Genomic DNA, 21,198 nt, shown 5'->3' on the forward strand with positions numbered 1-21,198 from the left:
TCCTGCCCACGCCTCTGCTTCCTTCATATAGCACTATTTGTACTCCACCGAGGCAGGAACTTTTGTATTTACAAAGCTTCAAGAAATCTTTTTTTTTTTTTCCTCAAAAATACCCCTTTGAGCATTATTTGGGAGGACTCTTGAAATACTGAAATAGAAAGTTTTCCAAGACTTGGGAACCACTTAGAATTTTCTCCTTTAAGAGACCACAAATATGAGACCACAAATTGTTTTCCTACTAATATCCAAATCCCATTTCCCAGCCGGGAGGTTAAATTGTCATTGTCAACGTGTACACACAGTTGCACAGCACCGTGCCAATGTGGCGCCTTTGGGGGAGCTTGGTTGCAAAGCTTAATCAGAATGGAGACACGCTGTCTGCCTTCATGCAGCTTGCACTTGGAGAGGACACTGGCCCAGAGCCACTGACAGCAGATCACAGGGCTGGAGGATAAAGCCGACCCACATACCACAGTGTGGTTTGTCCAATGATGGAGGGGGCAGACATGACTGAACAATGTCTAATATTTAGACTTACAAAAAGCTTGGGATATTTTGTTTATTTTTTAAGGGTTTTAAGCTCATGCCCCTTGTGTGGATTTCAACACAGAAAGGATAATGTGAAACAGCAGCATAAACAGAGGAAACCAACTGTTAGTGAAAAAAAGCCAGCCCTTGTTATCAAGAATAGTGCTTGTAATAGTCTATCAGTGTTCTTTAAAATTCCAGACTTCCCTTGGTCAGACCAATAATCCATCCTGTCTCTGGCAGCAGCACCAATGCTGCCCTGCATGACATCAACTTCAAAAGACCCAACTACCTTTAGTTTTCCCTTAGTGATATAGTTTTGTTTCTTTAAAGAGTGGTCAGTGGCTTACATTTTGCTTACACCAAAGGGTCTTTGGGATTTTCTTGAATACACACAAATGAATGATTTATAATTAGCCTGTACATTACTTATACATTTGTAAGAGGATATCACCATCAATGCAAGAGGTTGCTTGTGCTATAGTCCTCTTCAGGCATACAAATGAGCAATAATCAGTACCACAATAAACTAGCTCACCAAGCAGAGGTACAAGTCACAGCTGGCAATTCAAGAAATGAGATGGAAGCTGAATGAAACAACCCCCAAATTACTGAGAATGGTCAGTTGGCAAGCTTCGCTTTGGCTTACTGATGGTCAAAAGGCAGTAGAAGCCATTCTACAAAGACACAGTCCAAAATTTGGATTGGAGGTCTTACGAGTGCTTTAAAAAGTGGAGGGTCCTAAAAGAATGGAACTTTAGGGGCTCTTCTGGAATTATCTAAGTGCAGACACCTAAGGAAGCAAACCCTTTCCTTCTGAGTTGAAAATAACTGACCCGGAATTATAGCTCATAATGCAGAGAATTATAATGAATACATAGGGCTTCCCTGGTGGCGCAGTGGTTGAGAGTCCGCCTGCCAATGCAGGGGACACGGGTTCGTGCCCTGGTGCGGGAAGATCCCACATGCCACGGAGCGGCTGGGCCCGTGAGCCATGGCCGCTGAGCCTGAGCGTCCGGAGCCTGAGCGTCCGGAGCCTGTGGTCCGCAATGGGAGAGGCCACAACAGTGAGAGGCCCGCGTACCACACACACACAAAAAAGAATATATAATTCAGTAGTATTGTAAAAGATCTGAACAGAACTTTCAGCAACGGGGGACATTCTGTAAGTTAAGATGTACCAGGCCACTGAAGCAGCTCATAAAGCCCACTTCATACCAGTGAGATTTGTACCAGCACTCCAGTCTTAGCATCCACATTCCTTGGAGGAAACTCGAGTATGTAATCCAGAGGTCCTCTTGCTTCGGTCTGTCTCTTCCCACACCCCTGCCCTGACCCCCAACTACCTCCTCAGGGAAACCACAGGGGCCTCTGAGGAATGTCTTGATTTGGAGAGATTATCTGATCACTGCCCTCAAGACTTAACATTCTGGATACCTCAAGCATCTATACTATACATTTACAAAAGTGAATTCCTGGCACAGGGAGAAAGCTATCTGATTTAACCAGTGTATGATGCCCTTTGAAAGCTATGTGTAAAAACTCTAGCTATGGTAGGTTAGATTAATAAGCAAACAAGCATTTAGAATGCCCCTTTCAAAAGAACTGACATTAAAATATCACATCTACCTTATATTTGAAAATGTCTAATTGTGTTAAAGATCATATAACATAAAATTTACCAACTTAACCATTTTTAAAGGTACAGTTCAGTGGTGTTAAGTATATTCACATTGTTGTGTCACCTGTCTTATTTTTTAATTAAGCTGATTTTTATTCACTACAGCTGAAGAAAGCAACACATTATATTCTAACATAACAAAAAGTTATAATTGATGAGTCTACATACATTTCAAAGGATTTCAACAATTATGTTAGTATAACCAAAGATGTAACATTTGAATTTTATCTTTTTTGAAACATAAAATGCACAGTTGTAATACCCAGACTACATATCTTATGACTTTGAAAATTTTAGCTAAAACATACATCTTTTACATGTAAAAGCAAAGAAAAAAAAAAGACATGATAAGTGTTGGTGAGAATGTGGAAAAATTAGAACCGTTATATGCTGCCGGTGGGGATGTAAATTACAATTACAAGTGCGATTACAAAACAGTCTGGCAGTTCTTCAAAAGGTTAAGTAGAGCTACTGTATGACCTAGAAATTCCACTCCAAGGTATATACCCAAGAGAAATGAAAACATAGGCCCGTGAAAGTCCACAGCAGCATTATTCATAAGAGCGCCCTGCCTGCAATGTAAAAAATCCCCCAAGTCCACCAACAGATGAATGGATAAATAAAATATGGGATGGCCAAATAACGAAATACTATTTGGCCATAAAAGGGAATGAAATACTAACACATGCCACAACAGGGATGAACCTTGAAAACATGAACCTTGAAAGAGACCAGTAACAAAGGACCATGTATTGTATGATTCCATTTATATGAAATGTCCAGAATAGACAGATCTATAAAGAAAGGAAGAAGACTGATGTTTGCCTAGGGCTAGAGGAATGGGGTAATTTGGGGGTGATGGCTAGGAAGTGTGGAGTTTTTTGGGGGTTAGTAATAATGTTCTAAAATTTATTGTGATGATGGATGCACAACTCTGTGAATACATTAAAAGCCATTGAATGATACACTTAATATGGGTAAACTGTATGCATGTGAATTATATTTCAATAAAACTGTTAAAAAAAATAAAAACCATCTTGAAAATAAGATAAACCTAAGTCTACCAATACCAAGAAATAATTTTAGGGACTTCATATAAATAAAAGCCCCTCTCTTTCTATTGTAAAATAGATTTCTATCATTCCAAGGAACAAGGAACAAGGGGAAGTTAGTGGTAGAGGGCAAAGTCTGGCAACAAGGGTGTCTCTAGCAGTTGAAAGTCTGATACACACTCTGCTATATATCCAAACATGCTTATGTGATTTAGACAGCACTTTTCAGGCCCTTGACCTTACTTGGTAGGTGTTAAGTTAGTGTTCAGGTATTTATTTAATGGGAAATTATATACTGACATTAGCCATCTTTCCATAGAATATCTGTTTTCTGCTAAAATCAAATAATGATGCCACGTGTCCAACTCAGAGGGAAAAAAATGAATAAAGTCAATAGATTGAATTCTTTCAATTTTAAAATTTTTCCCTATAAATTTTTCATAAGTGTTTCTTGCCTCTACTCATGTGAATACTGGCAAAAAAAGGTGCTAAAAATTATGAAATATAATGTCTAAGTGATATTAGGAATTTTGAAATTGTCAATCATGCTTAGATTTAATAGCTTATACTATTCATGGAAATATGCTTATAGTTTTGTTCTCATACTAAGAGTTTTGTTCTCATACTAAAATTTTAAAATACAGCAAGATTCCAGTATAGAAGCTACTAATGTTTCCATCTTTTTAATAAAATAAATACTTACTGTGTAGGTAGGGTATGCTGATATTAAGGATTTTATGGTACGTATCAATTTAGGAAAATTTTGCAACATTCTTTAGGAAAGTTAGTTTTAAAATAATGAAACTTCAGCTCTTAACACAAACTCCTTTGAGAACAGTGCATTCAAATTACAGGTTAAGGAGACATGATCTAGTTGAGAAACCTTAAAGTACAGAAAGAAATTCTGGAAAAGCTGCAAATTAAAAAGAGTAGAGGCAACAGTCAGACTGTAGTACTTTTCAGAGTCAGAAGAACTTTGGAAAAAACAAACATGCAAAGCTATGTGTGCACATACACATACTCATATTGTGCTATAATGAAAAACTGTGTTCCCAAATTTCATAGCGTCAACATTTTATTGGATTATTTCCTACTAGATAGAGATGCATCATGCTCTCTGGAAGCATTGGTAATTAATGTAAAGCACTGGTAGAGAAGTTTATACCACAAACAGAAAGAAAGTAAAGAGCTTGGTTGGCAACACTTTCTTTAAGTGACTGACAGCTCTTGGTGTGTATGTGTGTGGGGTGTGTAGAACATTTCTTTAATGTAGAGCATTAAAGAAACATGAAACAAGTTAAAATCATCTTAAAATATTATTCCCGTCTTATGTGTTCTTTGCCTTTAGAAACATAATGATGTATCTCGTATTTGCTTCAAAATAATCCAGTGGTGGGAAGGAGTATAGGTGGGGGAGAGCGTCCGGGGGTATTATAGATGAGACAAGATTGTGTGTGTGTGTGTGTGTGTGTGTGACAGGTCCTGGTAATATAAATGTCTTCTCAACAGGCTGGATCTAGGAGGCCTACAATCATCTTGCCATCATGATCTTCTTACAGAACTCTTTCTAAATGATTAGCCAGGAGCTTCTTCTGACTTGTTTATTTGTCTCCAGCACCACAGAGCTCAGACACTGGCCTCCCTTCATCCAGTGCCCTGTGAGAGGAAACCCCCTTGGTAATTCAGGGGAAGTTTCTTCCCTCTGAGGAAAACTCAGATGGAAACTCAAGTAATTGTTTAAAAAATTAAATAGAAAGACAGCAAAACCTATTTCCCCATATGAGGGAGTCCAGGAAATGGACATTTGAAAGCAGTACTAACTGATAATGTAGATATTGCTGGGTTAGCAAAACAAGTGCAATTACGGGTAGTGCGCTGGCCTCCAGCCTGGGGAGCTGGGGTTATTACAAAGATATCCATGAAGAAGCTAAAAAGAAGATTATCTTGCCTAGAGAAGTAAATCTGCACAAACATAAGGCTTAAGAACCTAGATTCTACCCAGACTCAAAATCGGCTGGATCATTCCAGCAGATCAATCCTTCAGCAGAGAATACCGTCACCCCAAAGCCTTCTTTCTGCTTGTCTTGAAATACCCACTAAACACGGAACAGAGGGAAGATGGCGTACTGTCCCCTGCAGACATACAACCCATGGCATTGCCACAGAAAGCCTTGTCTGGCTACAGAACTCTTTCTGCTGGTAGAAACCCCAGCATCTTTTTACTTGGTTTTATGGGACACACAGAAGTCTTTTGTAATGGAATGCAGGTTCCTAGTCATTCCCAAGGTGAGCAGTTCTCCTAGCAGAAGTCCATTCAAATCAAAGTCAATAGACTGGGTGTCTGTGTGTGTCCTTAAGCACAAATCTCCAGTCAGAATTCATCAGGATTCATCATTGCTCTACTGAAAATCATTATCATATCAGCAGAAGAAAAGCATCTCTTTCCAACACAGCCCACAGACCTGTAGTTCCACAGTAGTTTGAAAGAAATCACCAAATTGGTAATATAGGGAGAAAAAATCTTATTTTTCTTAGAGAATAATTTAATTTTAAAAGAAGTTATAAATTTTTCTCTCTTGTTAATTTTATTAAAGAAACTTTCAAAAATGTCTTACAAACCAGAACCGATCAAAACCACAGGCTACCTTGAAGCTGCTGAAATTCACAGATAAAAATTCCCAGGAATTCCCTGGCAGTCCAGTGGTTAAGTCTCTGTGCTTTCACTGCTGAGGGCCTGGGTTTAATCCCTTGTTGGGTAACTAAGATCCCACAAGCCGTGTGGCCAAAAAAAAAAAAAAAAAAAAAAATCCCAACTCATAGAACCTCAAGCCTTCTGGAAAGTCAAATCTCACACAAAGCCTTGAGCCTGGGGCTTCAGACCTTTCAATCCGAGAACTGTTCCATTTTTACCACAAAAGTTTTTCCATAAACATTCAATTCTGAGGGGTTAGGTTACCACAGGCTGAACCCCTCTGAGCCAGTGGTTTGTTGCAGCTGATAGGACAGCTGACCCAACCCCAGCTGGTATTAGCAGAGGATTGGTTCCTGGTGACTCTCTCTACCCAGTCACGTGACACCTGGAGCGCTGGGTTCAATTTTGGGAAAACAATAGGATTCAGGAGAGGGCAACCCAGTTGGTAAGGGGCCTAGAAGGACTGGGCACATGAGAAGAACTGGGAGAGAAATTCTAGGCTGTGCTCAGATGCCCTCCTGAAACTGGTTGAAGAACTGTGCTCCATGGGGCACAATTAGCACCACTAGGTGGATCTCACAGGAGATAAGTGCAACTCAAGTTCAGACCACCTAAGCATGAAACTTTCAGGAGGCAGCTGATGGCCACCTTCCGGGGTGCTGGAGAGGGGACTCCCGTTCTGGGCATTGGGATGCACAGCATCACCTCTCTCTGCCTTCCAGTTTAGACAGCCTCAGTCTCCTGTCTCTCCTCCTGAAAGCTGAGTGGCTCTGCTCTGAAAGGGAAAGTTTCTGTGGCTGAAACCCTGTCAGGTGCCTCTTCCCTCTGACTTCCCATCTGTGAGGCTATGTTCCCCGGGGTTACTTTTGCTGGGAATGTCACGGGCCACCCCCCTCTGGCTCTTACCGCGTTTAATGGTGAGCCAGGTGTGAGGAAAGCAACAACAGCTGCTGACTGGGGAGCCTGAAAACTGGAGACTCAGGAAGAGGGATGGCCTGATACTCAGTCCCTACTTTGTCCTCCACTGGGCTCTTCTTCCCTGGGTCACTGTTCCCGTGACGCTGCAATCGTGAGTCTATCTCCCAACCAGACTCTGAACTCCTTGAGGTCAGGGGCCTTGTCTTCCTCATTTGGGACCCTCAGGTCCTAGAAAAGTGGCTGGTATGTAAACAAGCTCAACAAGTGCTTAGTCAATGAAATTGTCTGTGACAGAAAGGTAGACATTTTCTGGGACAGCTACACTTAAATAAATTTGTCTATGCTTTACCAAAACCCAAATCCACTAAAAATAAATAAAAAACATTTAATTTCCCAGATTTCCTTTCTATAGGATGCAAAAAAGCCTGGTGATCTCTTTAGCCCTCAGATGGGTCTTCCCATTAGATCTTACAACCTCTCCCTCTAGATGGATGTTATTTAGCCTCCCTTCCCATGTTTGTAAACAGATGGAGATAGAAAATAAAGCGGGGCCAACGGTTGGCTTCAAATGAGCTGGGCTGAAGCTGCTTTCTCGGTGCCTTGTTTCCAGGCTGCCATGAAGTGTGTTCGAATGTTGAGATAGACTCTGTTTGTCTAAGTTTTGATTAGCTGGGAAGGCTCTGCTTTCGGCATGTAAGCGGCACGTGGAATTTGCTGCCCTGTGTATTCCAGGGTGCCACACACTGAGGCTAAGTTTCTCAGGAAAGTCTGGGCAGTTTTATAACCAATGATAATATTTAGAATTATGCAGCTGTGATAAGGTCATCCCATCCCTCACTGCAGGGCAAAAACCAATCCCTTCCAGTGGAGAAGAAGGAATTTTCCCATGTTGTTACTCCATTACTCATGGTTTCTTTAATTTACCTTTAATAGGAAACTGATAGCTGTAAGGATCACAGACATATGAGACGTGAGAATCTGGAGGCTTAGTTACATGCCCCTGAACTGAAGCTCTCTTCTTCTATAATTTTCACTTATACAGTGTGGACCAGGACAGCTCTCACTGCTGCTACTCTGACTGCCAATAGCTACCATTAATTGAGCACATACTGTGTGCCAGGCATAAATCCTCAGAACAACAGACCCACGACATAGGCACCATTAACACCTTCGTTTACAGAGAATGAAAAGGAAGCCCAAAGAAACTCCTCCCCACCCGAGATGGATACTTTTTTTCCCTCCTTCAATGAAATGTATGTGTGGGGGAAGAAAGGAAAGAAATCTACAGTCCCTTTTTTTGTACATAAATGCCTGGGGTATTTCACAAAGGCCTCAGCTATATCCCTGAGCCATGACAATGAAGAGTTTAAAATATTAAATTTTTCTTGTGTGATTTTGGCTTTCATTTTTGCAAGGCCTTCACAAACCTTTCACATGTCCAAATACTAAGAATTGCCTAGCTCATTTTTTGCCCTCTTGTGTTAAAGGAAATGACAAAATTTTAGATTATTTTTATTGTAACTGTCATTTCTCTGACACTAAGGGCCATACTTTGAGGTACGCCATTTATTGTCTGTACTTTTATTTTCTCAGGTAAGAGAGCCTTTTGCTGAGTGTAGCTTGTTGGGTTCAACTACAGTTAAGTCCCACATTCCACTGAATTCATTGGTCTATAGAATTGGAAGATGTTTGTCAAAAGGGATGCATCCCCCTTCCAGAAAACTGGAGACACGGAAGATTCCTTTCGAGGTAAGTGATTGAGAAGGAATGCACACTTAGAATGAGAAAAGAAGAAAGCACTAGTTTTCTGAAAAAATTCCAAAGTAAGGAGGAGGTGATAGTTACGTCTACACAGAGCAACCTGAAATGGAGTTTAATTATTATCTGGTGAATTTAATCAGGGTTAAGTCAGCTGAGCCAACTCATAATTCTGGCATGAAATATCTAGTCTGGCTGCTTATCTTGACCAAATCAAGAGAAATTGGTGCCAACCCCCTATGTTATTGTGCGGTATGTTGGCATACAAGTATTCTTCTTGTTCAAAAAAATAGGTACTTGAGTATAAACCTAGCCATTAGGCTTTCTCCAGCTTCTCTCTGGCAGCTTCTAGAATGCTAATACACACCAGGGATGTTTGGAAGGATTGAAATTTCAAATTCAGAAAAAGGAGAACATGGCTTACAGGGGATCTAGTGCCACAATTCACCAACAGGGATGTTCCAACAATGAAAACCTAACTTAAATGTCTCAGAGTTTAAATGTGATTAAATGTACAGAACCTTCTAAAACAAAATGCCAAATGGAAGTAATGCAATAAGGGTTTCATGCATTTCAGCTTCTGTCTGCACAGACCCTGGGACTTTTGAACTTAAGAGCGCTGAGTTCTCGTGTTCATGTCAGGCGCAGAAAAGGTCTACATGCTAGGACACAACATGGTAATACCCAGAAGGTGGAGGAGAAGTTTTCCACAGTTATTTGTTTAGTAGACAATAAATGTGGTGTTCAGTAGCTGATTCTATGTTGAGTTAAGCTTCGATATGGAACTGCCAACAGTGAAATGAGGCAACATATGAAACCCAGAGATAGCCTGACGGGTGCACAAATCTATCAGTGCATTTCTTATAATTAATAGCACTGACACTGAAACCTGAGTTCCAATATTGGTAGCCCAAGGGTTGGATTGAGCCTGCAGATGTGCTTTGTTTGGCTGGCTCTGTTTTTGTTCTGTTAATTATGTCAATGTTTGAAAATCTAGGTTCTTCTCAATTTTTGGATTTCTGGATTCTTCTGAAAAATTGGAAGATTTGGCCCTTGTTGACACATGGCAACAATAGGCTGGAGCTGATAGTTTTCAGGTCACAATCTTGCCTCCCTTTGTCTATGCTCTTCTGCAGCGGGTCACTTTCCATTTATCATCACACTCATCCCTGTTACCTCTCCTGTCAGAGAGAAATATTTCTCTGTATCCATGACTCTATTAAGTAGGAAAACAAAAAGGAGCCTGAAAGGGCAGCTTCATATATATACATCGCCCACTTGGCCACTGGAGGCATCTGAGTTTGCTTTTCCATTCTAAAATAGTGGACCCTGACTTTGTTCTCTCCCAGCACATTCTCCAATAATGTTTCCCAACACACACAGGGATCCTCTGGGGTGTGTGTACTTTGCAGAAGTCCCCCCACCTCCTCATTCACACTAAGCATTCACACCCTGCTTTGGTTTAGAATCCTTGTACTTAAAACCATGAAAGAAATTCTTATTGAATCTGTCATTCATTCCAGTTGATCGTGAATATCTAAATTACCATGTAGCTTGGAAATTATTCCTTTGAGACCAACACCTTAAAAAGATCTTTGGCAAGCTAAATTAAGCCCCTTCTCTTAACAGTCCTGGAAAAGAGCTGACACTCTTGTAATGGTCCCTAGTGGCAGCATTCCCAACTTGCAATTAGGTTACATTTTAAAAGTTCATTTTATACTGGTTGTTTGCAGCTTATAATTCCTTTCTCTTTAACACCAATATTATAAATGTTGATAATGTCTCCAAGGTTTATGCACACTTTCTTTTTAACCATGCAGAGGGATTGCATCATAGTGGGTTTTTTTTTTCCCAGAAAATTACTCAACGAAAGCTCTTATTCCTTCAACAAAGTTGATGTATTAAGTATTAGAAAATACCAGGAAATTCCACTTCAAATAACTGTTAACTAGGATTGTTACTAAAAGGAGCTAATATTTTCTCTAGTTGTACCAAACGAGGGCTTTCCTCTTATAAAACCCACGGTAGCACAGTGGGACTTTTAGCACAATTACCAGAAAGCAGAAACCTCTAAACACTGTTCTTACCCTTGAAGAGACAGTATAAAGGAACCCAAAACACCACAGTTTGCATCCAGGAAAACTGCAGGTACTCAATTCAGACTCCAGCCAGTAGGGATGGTGGGAAGGGACTCCCTGTACCATTAAACAAAATAGTGGATGTGAGTTCTGTCCCCTAAGTGCTTCTGCAAGAACTTGTTTCCCAGGAAAATGGCAGCACATGGATAATGAGGATGTGCCCTCATGTCAGCATGAATTTAGCTTCTGTGATAAGAATCGTGACCGCTATGATTACCTCTGGTCAGCAATGGGCCAGGCCAGTTTCAAAAACAAGTGCCCCAAATCATCCTGTCTACTTGATTGTTTTATGGGCAATTCATCCTCCAATGGAAGCTTTGTGTACATGCAATCACTTGTTTGAAGACCTGAACAAGTAGAAGCCAGCAGAGATCTGCAAGGCGCTGAAAAAAAAACAAACTGACATAGTTTCTGTCCAAGTAATGGCCAGCCCTCCAAGGCACAGAGCAGTCAGAATCTTGCCCCAAGACTTTTGAGTTGTTCTATGTTGTTCTTATTACACAGAGATCTTGAAAGGCGATTATAAATATCCTTGAGAACTCCCTGTGGGGGGGAAAGATGCTCAGAGCCACAGAATGATCTGCCTAAGGGTGAGCAGTAAGCCAAGGACAGAAGAGAAAACAGGGCCAGTAATACCTGAGTTCTGGGTTTTAGCTACAAACTCAGAAACCATCCTGCTGGGGCAGTGTCTATGGACATTCCTTCTCCAAGTCAGAGATGTGCTGTGGGGAAAGAGAAGAGTGGGCAAGGAGGAATGTACAGCAACATTTTTCTAAAACTTCCTGGTTCTGTTTGTATTCTCCAATCACAGGTACCAGTGACTGTTCAACCATTTCCCATGCAGGCATAAATCGTTATTTCGTGTTCATAGAAAATAAGAATCCTATCCTGCAAAGCGTCCGTGCCTTGAAAATCCAAGTGTCAACTGACAAAATATCTGGATGGGGAAAATCTCCCACCCCCTCCCCATTCTCCCACCAGCGTAAAAGGCAATGGGGGTGGGGGACAATGGAGAAGGGAACGAAATCATGCGGGTTCACCAGGAAAAGATACAGTGTTGGTGGCAGCAGAGTTGGTGAGTGTGTTGTGGGCATTACCTCTTGATGAGGCTTCCAAGAAGGCTCCCGCTCAAGTCGTGGTGGCTCTGAGAACAAGCATTCTTGCATCAATAGCTAATAGGCTGTCCAACCAGATGTTATCTGGGTGGGATAAGAGGGTGAGAAAACAGACCTGTTGTACGCTGTTGTCAACTACATCGCTGTGGGCAGAGAAGGCTGGTTGTGTAGTGTTTAGCAGTGCGCCTCTTTTGTAGTGAGGCAGACCAGATTACGTGGCGGTTCAAATCCGTTTCCTCTTGTGATTGGTAAAATACGAGAGTTATAATCATTCATGCATTACTAAAGCCTCCTTTCCATCATTTTGAAGGGACTTTTATTTTCTAGAACAGAGCATGCATCCAGCAGAAACCTAAAGCGTTTGTTTTTCTAAGCGATCTTTTGCAATAAGCACACATGAAAAAAACAAAACAAAACAAAACAAAACTGCATAGGGTACCTGTGACAAGACTGGAGATGATTAGTGGTAACACCAGCATCTGTAACATCCTCATCAGAAGTTCCCCGGGAAAGGAGAAGTATTTGACTTCCCGGTAGCTCATTTTGTATGGTCGGAGGGTAAATCCAAGGATTGTACCTGCAGGAGAAAAAAAATAAATAAACAAAAAACAAAACAAAGAAGAAAAGTTGAGTCTTTTTCGAAACTGTAACAATCGTAGAAAAATAAGCAAGCATTTGGCTGATTATCACTCCTGTCTAATGAGACTCGGTTTATTTAAGCAGCAAATATTTGTGCCTCTTTGGAGCAAGGGGTGTGCCTATCTTTTCAATCATAGTCTGGAAGGGTCTGGCTGAGCTCAGGACTTCGAGTAGAACTTAGAGAAAAAATGTTCCTGGTCTTAGCAAATGAAAAATTTCTTTGTCTAACTTGCATGCAGGGGAACCAATTTTGACATGGCTCAGGACACAGTCATAAATATTGGGGCATATCTAAGAAACAAATCACGTATCCACACACAAGGCAATATAGAAAAAAAAAGGCTTATTATAATGAAGTTCTTTTGTAACGACAGATGTTAGAACTGCTGGCATAACCACTTATAAAGGGTAGTGTCATTTTAATTTTTACAATTAAAAAAAAACTCCTCTTGTTCACACTGTTAATCCATTTTCATCATCTCCCTGTCTACACACCACACTTTCTGTCTACATGGTCCCGATATTGCCTTGGCAACTATATAGTACAGACTTGCTAGTTGCTGGCAAAAGAAAGACTACAAAATTAGCAGAGACTTTTTCCAAAAGTTTTCCCTGAAAACTTAGGGGATAATAAGGGAAAGAGAAGGCACTTTTCCCCTTAATTTGATTCTGCTCCTGGAACTTCAAAAAATATTTAAATGATAACTCTATAGGTAAATCAAATTATGCTTGGTACCTTTGGAAATGTTCAGAAATTAACAAATGTACTGAATAATTTACTCCTTCTCCCCTTTCCCTAATAAACTTTCTTTGCCTCCACCCCCAAATTTGCTTATTCCATTATTGTAAATATTTTCAAAAATTTTACTAAACCATGTGAGTTATAGAGAAGTACTGAGTAGTCTAGAGGCTAGAGGTTGGGGGAGGAGAGAGAATACTATGTAGACACAAGTTTTTCCAAAGGAAGAAGCAAGCAGTCCTTTAAGGAAACTGAACCATCCTAACTTCTTATGAAATGAGACACAAAGTTCATTTCAATTGTTACTGCAACTCCAATTTCAATTCTTGGATTCCAACAACATGAAGTATCCATTCTTTGATTACATACCGTGATATCCCAATTACGAGTTGAATCTACATGACTAGAAAATCCAGCTGACCCTGTTTTCAAGACCTTCAGAAAAATATTTATTGCTTTTCCCAATGTAACAGTGATATGTTCGGGAGAGAGAAGTTGATTTGGAAAATGTAGAAAAGAGGAAGCAAAAGCCTGCCTTTATTGGTTCTACCATTTAAATAGCAAATAGCTAATACTGACTGAGCTCTTTCTATTTGCCAGGCATTGTTGTTAGTGCTTTACCTGTATTAGTATCAATATATTTAATCCTCACAAAACTCTCAGGGCATAGGTACTAATTTGTCACCAATTTACTGATGGAGAAATCTAATCATAGTGAAGTTAAAACATGCCCAATTTCAACAGCTTTTCCATATCAAAGTCAAATAGCCGTCCATTCAAGTGGCAGAGCTGGGATTTAAACTCAGGCAGTTTGGACTCAGATCTCACATTCTTGACTACTTTTCATACTTCCTATCTCTTCAGTAGAGCAAAGACAACTACTGTTAGTGCTTCCCTGAGCTTCTTTCCAGAATGTTCTCTTACAGAGTTAAATACATGGAGATCACGCAGACTATATTTTTCCATATATAGTCACCATAAATATCACTTTTCAGCCTCATGATAGCAGATCCAGTGATTGTATCAAAATTTACTTACTACTATTTTTGTTGTTGAAGACTTGGTTGTTTTGCAGTTTTTCCTTTTATGAAAAACACCATTATGAATATATGAAGGCTGGTTTTTACCTAGGAATATTTTGTTTAGTGTAGTTCAGGGAAAGGGAACCAGTGCATTAGAGAATCTGGTTACCAGCTGGGGGGAGGAGAGAAATAGGTGAGGGAGATTACGAGGTATAAACTTGCAGTTACAGAATAAATGAGTCATGGGTATGAAATGTACAGTGTGGGGAATATAGTCAATAATTATGTAATATCTTTGTAGAATGACAAATGGTAACTAGACTTATCATGAAGATCATTTGGAAATGTATAGAAACATGGAATCACTATATTGTACACCAGGAACTAACATAGTGTTGTAGGTCAATTATACTTCAAAAACAAACAAACAAACTCATAGAAATCCGAATTGTGTTTACAAGAGGGGGTGTGTGTGGGGAAAGGAATTGGATAAGGCAGTCAAAAGGTATAAACTTCCAGTTATAAGACAGATAAGTACTAGGGATGTAATGGACAACACGACAAATTAACACTGCTGTACGTTGTATATGAAAGTTGTTGGGAATTCCCTGGTGGTCCAGTGGTTAGGACTCCGTGTTTCCACTGCAGGGGGCATGGGTTCAATCCCTGGTCGATGGACTTTCACTAAACTTTTTGTGATAGTCATTTCATGATGTATGCAAGTCAAGTCATTATGCAGTACATCTTTGTGTGTGTGTGTGTGTGTGTGTGTTGCTTGGTGGTTTTTTTGGCCGAGCTGCAAGACTTGCGGGATCTTTGTTCCCAGACCAGGGATTGAACCCGGGCCCTCAGCAGTGAAAGCTCAGAGTCCTAACCACTGGGCTGCCAGGGAATTCCAATGCCGTACATCTTAAACTTATACAGTGCTGTATGTCAATTACACCTCAATAAAACTGGAAGAAAAAAAAATAAAGCATATGACTACCTCAATTCATGCTATCAAATTGCTTTCCCAATGGATTGGCCCAGCAGTTTAATACCTCATTACTGAATGAGAAGGCTTTATTTCCCATACCTCTAGGAATGGAATATTGTCATAAAAACTTGTTAAAAGAAACAGAATTTTTGAATGAGTAAATAGTCTGTATATTTGTTTTCTTTTGAATTTACTTAATATCTAATGATGTTGACCATTCCTCCTAATTGTATTTTCACCAGTCATTTACTAAATCCTGATAGTTTAAGAGTTTACGTATGTGTGTGTATATTTGGTATAGATTCTGTTTTTTTTTTTTTTGCGGTATGCGGGCCTCTCACTGCTGTGGCCCCTCTCGTTACGGAGCACAGGCTCTGGATGCGCAGGCCCAGCGGCCATGGCTCATGGGCCCAGCTGCTCCGCGGCATGTGGGATCCTCCCGGACCAGGGCACGAACCTGCGTCCCCTGCATCGGCAGGCGGACTCTCAACCACTGCGCCACCAGGGAAGCCCAGATTCTCTATATAATAGAGATAATTACCCTTTGCCTATGTTTAAAATAATATTTGCTATAGTTTTTTTCTAATTTGCTTGCCATATACTATTACTTAAAATATACAGGTGTTCTACAAATAATGTCTACACATCTTTTTTATTAAGTGATTTCTTCAAGAGTTATAAACTTTAATTTCCCTCACCCTCCCAAGTTTGAGAAATCTTTAATACACTTTTCCTTTTCCGATAGTTTGCTTGGTTTTAAAATCTTAAATCTTTAATCTCCCTGGAACTCTCTTTGGGATAAGGTATTTAATTTAAATTTTCAGTGTGCATTATTCAATATAACAGTATTAACAGCACATAGGAATTATAAAAAGCTCTGGTTATATCTGGTTCTTTACTACTTGTTCATATAAAGGTCAAGTTACTAAAATCTGTGCTTTATCTTATTCTAATTATGCAAGTAATAAAATAAATATTATAAAGTTTACTTCCAATCAAATGTATTTTCACTGGTATTGGTTATGTTTTGCGACTTTTATTTACATGCATTTAAACGTTTGTCATTCAATTATAACAAAAAATATGCACAGTAAGCCCAAGAAACTCATTTTGGTCTTCTGGAATTTGACCATACCAAGCTAGTAGGAATTTTAGATATCCTTCAAATAACAATTTAAGAACAAGCTTGGTTTTACAAAACCCTTTCTAAATACATTTTTAGAAATGTATTTACTCATGTACAACAATATTTTCAAGGGTGGGTAGGATCCTGCCTAGTCCAGAAATACCCATTTAAATTATAATTCAGAAAAAATTGGTAAAATAGCTGCTCTACTAATGATACAGGTTCTAGGGGCAAGAGACAAGCCAGTGTAGATGAAAGAAGGGACTATTCTTTCTAAATACTAGGTGCATTTGATCCCTTTTCCCAGAGTCCAGCCTTTGCCAACATTGACTCTACGCCCCTGTCTACAAGTACACCAGCTCTATGCAGCCTCTTTCTCTCCCTAAGTGCTCCTCGCACCTCCCCTTCCCTTCCCCCATCAAACCCCACATTTACTTCGTGCAACCAATTTTCATCTAGATGTTCGGAGGGAAAGCAAGCCAGCTCAGTGAATGAATTCTGGGCAATACATGAATGACAAAGTCTCTTAACTCTCCAATATGCCAAAAAGATGTCTAGCAGAGCAACAGAAAGACAGTCAAGGAGGCAAAGTCTCAAGAGGTGGTGAAATTTTTCATCTGTCTCCTTCCAGTCAAGCTGATCTTGCTTGGAAGTGTAGTCCTGGCATCTACCCCAGAATGTCTCTGTTTCTTTACCATCTCCAATACGGAAACCACATTTTCTAAAAGCTCTTCTTTATAGTAGGAACTGCAGAAAGGTGACATCATTTATTTATAAGAGATAGTTTTAAGTCAAGTGCTTTGAAGAGAGGAGTTGTTTAGAGTGATAGCACATTGCAAATACACTTTGAATCAGTTTTGTCCCTGACAGCTTTGGTCTATTTACTGTCTCTGGGTTTATTAAGTGAGCCATTTCTCCTCTTAGGAAAGATTATGTGGAGAAGGGCTATTTTTATTGAGTTCTTACTATGTGTTAATGGTGGTGTGATCCTCATCACAACTTTATGAGATAGGTATTATCATATCTATTTTAAAGATGAATATGCTGATGCTCAGAAGTTAGTTAACTTGCTCAAGGTTACAGAGCTAGTAAGTGGTTGACCCGGGGGCTTCCAAACAAAAGCCAGTGCTCTTTCTACTAGCTTTCTTGAAGACAGTTCTCAAATGCACCTGGCCTCTGGGTCTTCAGCATCTCTAACCCTCAAAATTGTAGAAGCACTGGAGTACTAACCTTGGATCTGCTAGAGATGTCCCAGAGGCACCTTCGGAACCTTCCACAGGTCCTCTTACTTTTTGAGGCTCCCACAATAGGGTTATTAGTATCAAGTCACTGTTTAAAATGGTTACACCAAGTCCCTTTTCATGGAATGATTTAACTAAATGTATATAGAATTTATTAATTAAAGTAGCCTGCCTTTTCCCTCCAGCACACACATTTTAATCCTTGGAAACCATCAGTAACAAAAGTGGGAAAGACATTAAATGAAAACATGCTTCAGGTTCTCATGCTGAATGACAACAGCTAACAGTCTTCAGCACATGCAAGATGCCAAGTTCTCACAAGCACAGACGCCATGGAGGCCAGGACTAGGACTACCCATATCTCACAGATGGAGAACCAGTCACTGACAAAGTAGGTAAACTGCCAAAACCACAAACCTGTATAGGTCGGAGCCATAGTCAGCGTAGAAAGGCGTCAAGCTCTTCTCAAGGGCAGCTGAGTGGCTGAGGTGGGCTTCATACCCAGCTCCAGGGCCCAGACCCTCACCCACGATGCTGTACTCATGGTCTTTCAGTAGACATGGTACGAATTTAAAGAGCCTAAGTTAGCACACAACATTTTATCTACATTTTCATTCTCTTTTGAATTAGGTTAACTAAATATAGAGCTTAAGTTGAGGAAAGATTTTGGTGATTTTACTTAATGAAGTCCACATCTAGCTTTTTTTCAGTTCATTTGTTACATGAATAAACAAAAGCCATTTTTTTCTTCAGCTTTCTGCTGGGACAGGCAGCGTTAGAGGTGAAGCCAGTGTGCTGAGGTCAGCCAGCTCTCAGAATCAAGTCAAGAGGAGATGCTCTGCATATGCAAAGATGGCTTTTCTGGGTAAGCAATTCAGGTTTCTGGTTACAGAGCCCAGCAACGAAAAGCGTCTTCCCTGAAAACAAGTTCTCACAGCCTGATACACAGACTTCTCAGAGCTCTCTCCACTCTGCCCTTACGACCAGTTAGAAGGAGAGGGGTGGAGGGAAGCCTGCTTCCCTCCAGTAAAGCAACTCACTGCCTCTGCAGAGCTGAGTTCCATGAGTGGGCACTTATTTAAGCACATTGATTGATACTCCCAGAACTAATAAAAACTTGTATGGCTACCAGATCTTTAGTGCAAAAGAACAGATCCTTTATTATTGATTACTCTGCAAAAATAACCATGAAAACCGGAAGAACTTCCTAACAGGATTTGTTAGATCCGAAGCAAACTTTGCAAAGTTGGCATCTTGGTGACATTATGTAATACATAGACGTCATGAGTAATATCAAAATTGCTCATTCTCAGCCAACAATCTCATAGTATTCTTATTTTGGTATTTTAACAAGATTTCTAGAATCTAGGAAATATCTTAACAAAAATGTTTACGGCAATCAAAATTAACTGTCCTTGTTGAATGCTACAAACAAAGATGCATTTTTTAAAAATACTTTTTCTCCCCTAATGTGGAAAGCTCAAGAAAAGAGTCCTTCAGGGGTTCACTGTTTCTCCCTGGGGAGTCTATACAACAAATACTTCTTTGGAAGATTAAATACCACTTCACTTTCTAAACTAAGACACAATGTGCACCCTGGAGCCTCAGAAAGAACACATACCTGGTTCATTTTGAAGGCCAGACATTCACAAGATAAAGCTAAAGAACTGTTTTAAGAATTTGGTTCATATCTAATCTGAAAAAATTATTGAAAATATTAAGAAGCCAGAAAATATTTAAGAGTAAAAGAATGAAGCACAATCTGAAGTAAACTTTAGACCAAATCACCCACTTAACTTTTGGTGAATGGCGTTTGAAATAGTAAAGTTTTACTAACATTCCTGCCCTATCATCTCCAAACTCTGTCATGAACAGATTGGCAGACCAAAGCCTTCTAGAATTATTATTCACAATGCAAAATTCTCCAGGAAAACAGACGATGACCCCCAAAGAGCTCAGATGTCAAAAGAGAATCTAAAAGTGATAGTGGCATTGATCTTGAGAGGAAGATCTCACATTCTGAGGCCAGCTGTAAGAAAAATACCAAAGGCCCACCCAAGGTGAGCTAACTAGCTCTTCTAGCATTTACATTGCAAACCAGTCAAAGCCCATTCAAACTCCTACCTGTGGATAGGAAAAAAAAAAAAAAAAGCTTGGCCTGTAGATCTTCAGCCAGAAAGGAGACCATGCTGTCTGCTTGAATGCAAGATGGCTCAAAGATATAATAGTATCAAATATCTTTGTTGATAGCGCACCACTGGTTTTATGTGACAAAATACTATTCTTTCCCAGCTAGGGTCTTTTCATTTTTGTAGTAAAAAACAAACACACAAACAAAAAAACTAGCACTACTTTGCCTCAAGTTTACAACACTCTAATGTATGATGTAATAAAATCACAGGAGTGGCATCCATTGCCTTTGCCATATTCTATTGGTTAAAAGCAAGGTCACAGTTTCCACCACGCCAACAACTGAGCTGCACAGGATGATTAGGGCTTTGTCTGACCTGCACAGTCTCTAGGCCTGGCCCCCAGCTGCTGTTGAACAGTTTCCCAAGCAGAGGAATTGCTTAGTTGCACCGTGAATCCAATTCCCTACTGCACTCCAAACTGATTTCTCTCATGATTTGGGAAACTGGTTCTTGACTGAACTGTGATTTCTCATATGCTTAGTTTTCTAGATTCACAAACCAGGAGTGATAGCTCTCGATTCCTAATTCTCTCACTAGACAGGATTTTTTGAGTATGAAAGACAGCAGGCGTGATGCTGTAGAAAGATCGTAGTCTGGGAGTCAGAGATGAGGGTTCTGGGCCTGATGCTGCCAGTAAATTACACTAGTAGATACTTCACTTAAATGACTGAATCTTCATAGCAAACCTACAGGACTTAATATCACCATCTTATAGATGAAGAAACTGAGCCCTAGAAAAGATAAGCCATCTGTCCAGGATTACATGGCCAGTAACTGATGTTGGCAAAATGGAGTTTCAAACTTAGATCTGCCTATTTCCACAGCTAATATCTTCAAGTCACATAATCTCTTTGCCCTCCCTGCCTGCTTCTTAATCTGAATAATGGGAGAAATAGATCAGAAAGGCAGTATCTATGATCTTCTTGAACTTTAATATTCTCTGCTACATATTCTAAGCAATATCTTAGCTGCATTATATGCATTCATCTTGTTTCTTCTAATGAATTCTAAAGTCCTTGATAATGCATACGAAAGCTTGTAGTAAGTCATAAAATGCTTTATCAATTTGGCCATTACGGTTATTATGGCAGGTACTCAATAATTATTTGAGAGATCAAATAAAAGTTTCTATTTCAGAACCTGGCTAGATTGTGGCCCAATTTGGAGAAGTTAAAAGCCTGTCTCAGGCCAGCCTGATGAAGCTGCTGGATGTAAAGTTCCATTAACTCATTTTTATAAAGAAGCCAAGGGCAAAATGGAGAATTTACCTGCCCAAGAGGTCTGCTGGTCCCTGGCCTTTTGTTTCAGCCCAAACTTCCAGGCATTTCCTGGTGAGAAGCTACTCTGTGTTTGAGTCAACCTTTTAACCCTCCCCCACTCC

General features: G+C 39.9%; 1 protein-coding gene across 4 annotated transcripts in view; it reads right to left on the bottom strand.

Moving 5' to 3' along the window:
• The window catches only part of SLC1A3 (solute carrier family 1 member 3), a gene marked incomplete at both ends in the record, with an annotated part of 71,683 nt that overhangs the window by 39,744 nt on the left and 10,741 nt on the right, over positions 1-21,198 (bottom strand). For 3 of the 4 annotated variants that reach the window (XM_079702551.1, XM_079702550.1, XM_079702548.1), the window contains one exon: positions 12,322-12,459. The exons of the other annotated variant lie outside the window; for it this stretch is intronic. In XM_079702551.1, the coding sequence (XP_079558677.1) occupies positions 12,322-12,459 (138 nt within the window). The remainder of the gene's footprint in view (positions 1-12,321; positions 12,460-21,198) is intronic. 4 annotated transcript variants of the gene reach the window in all.

This window comes from Hyperoodon ampullatus (assembly GCF_949752795.1).
Source record: "Hyperoodon ampullatus genome assembly, chromosome: 4".
In the NCBI taxonomy this organism is placed as follows: Eukaryota; Metazoa; Chordata; class Mammalia; order Artiodactyla; family Ziphiidae; genus Hyperoodon; species Hyperoodon ampullatus.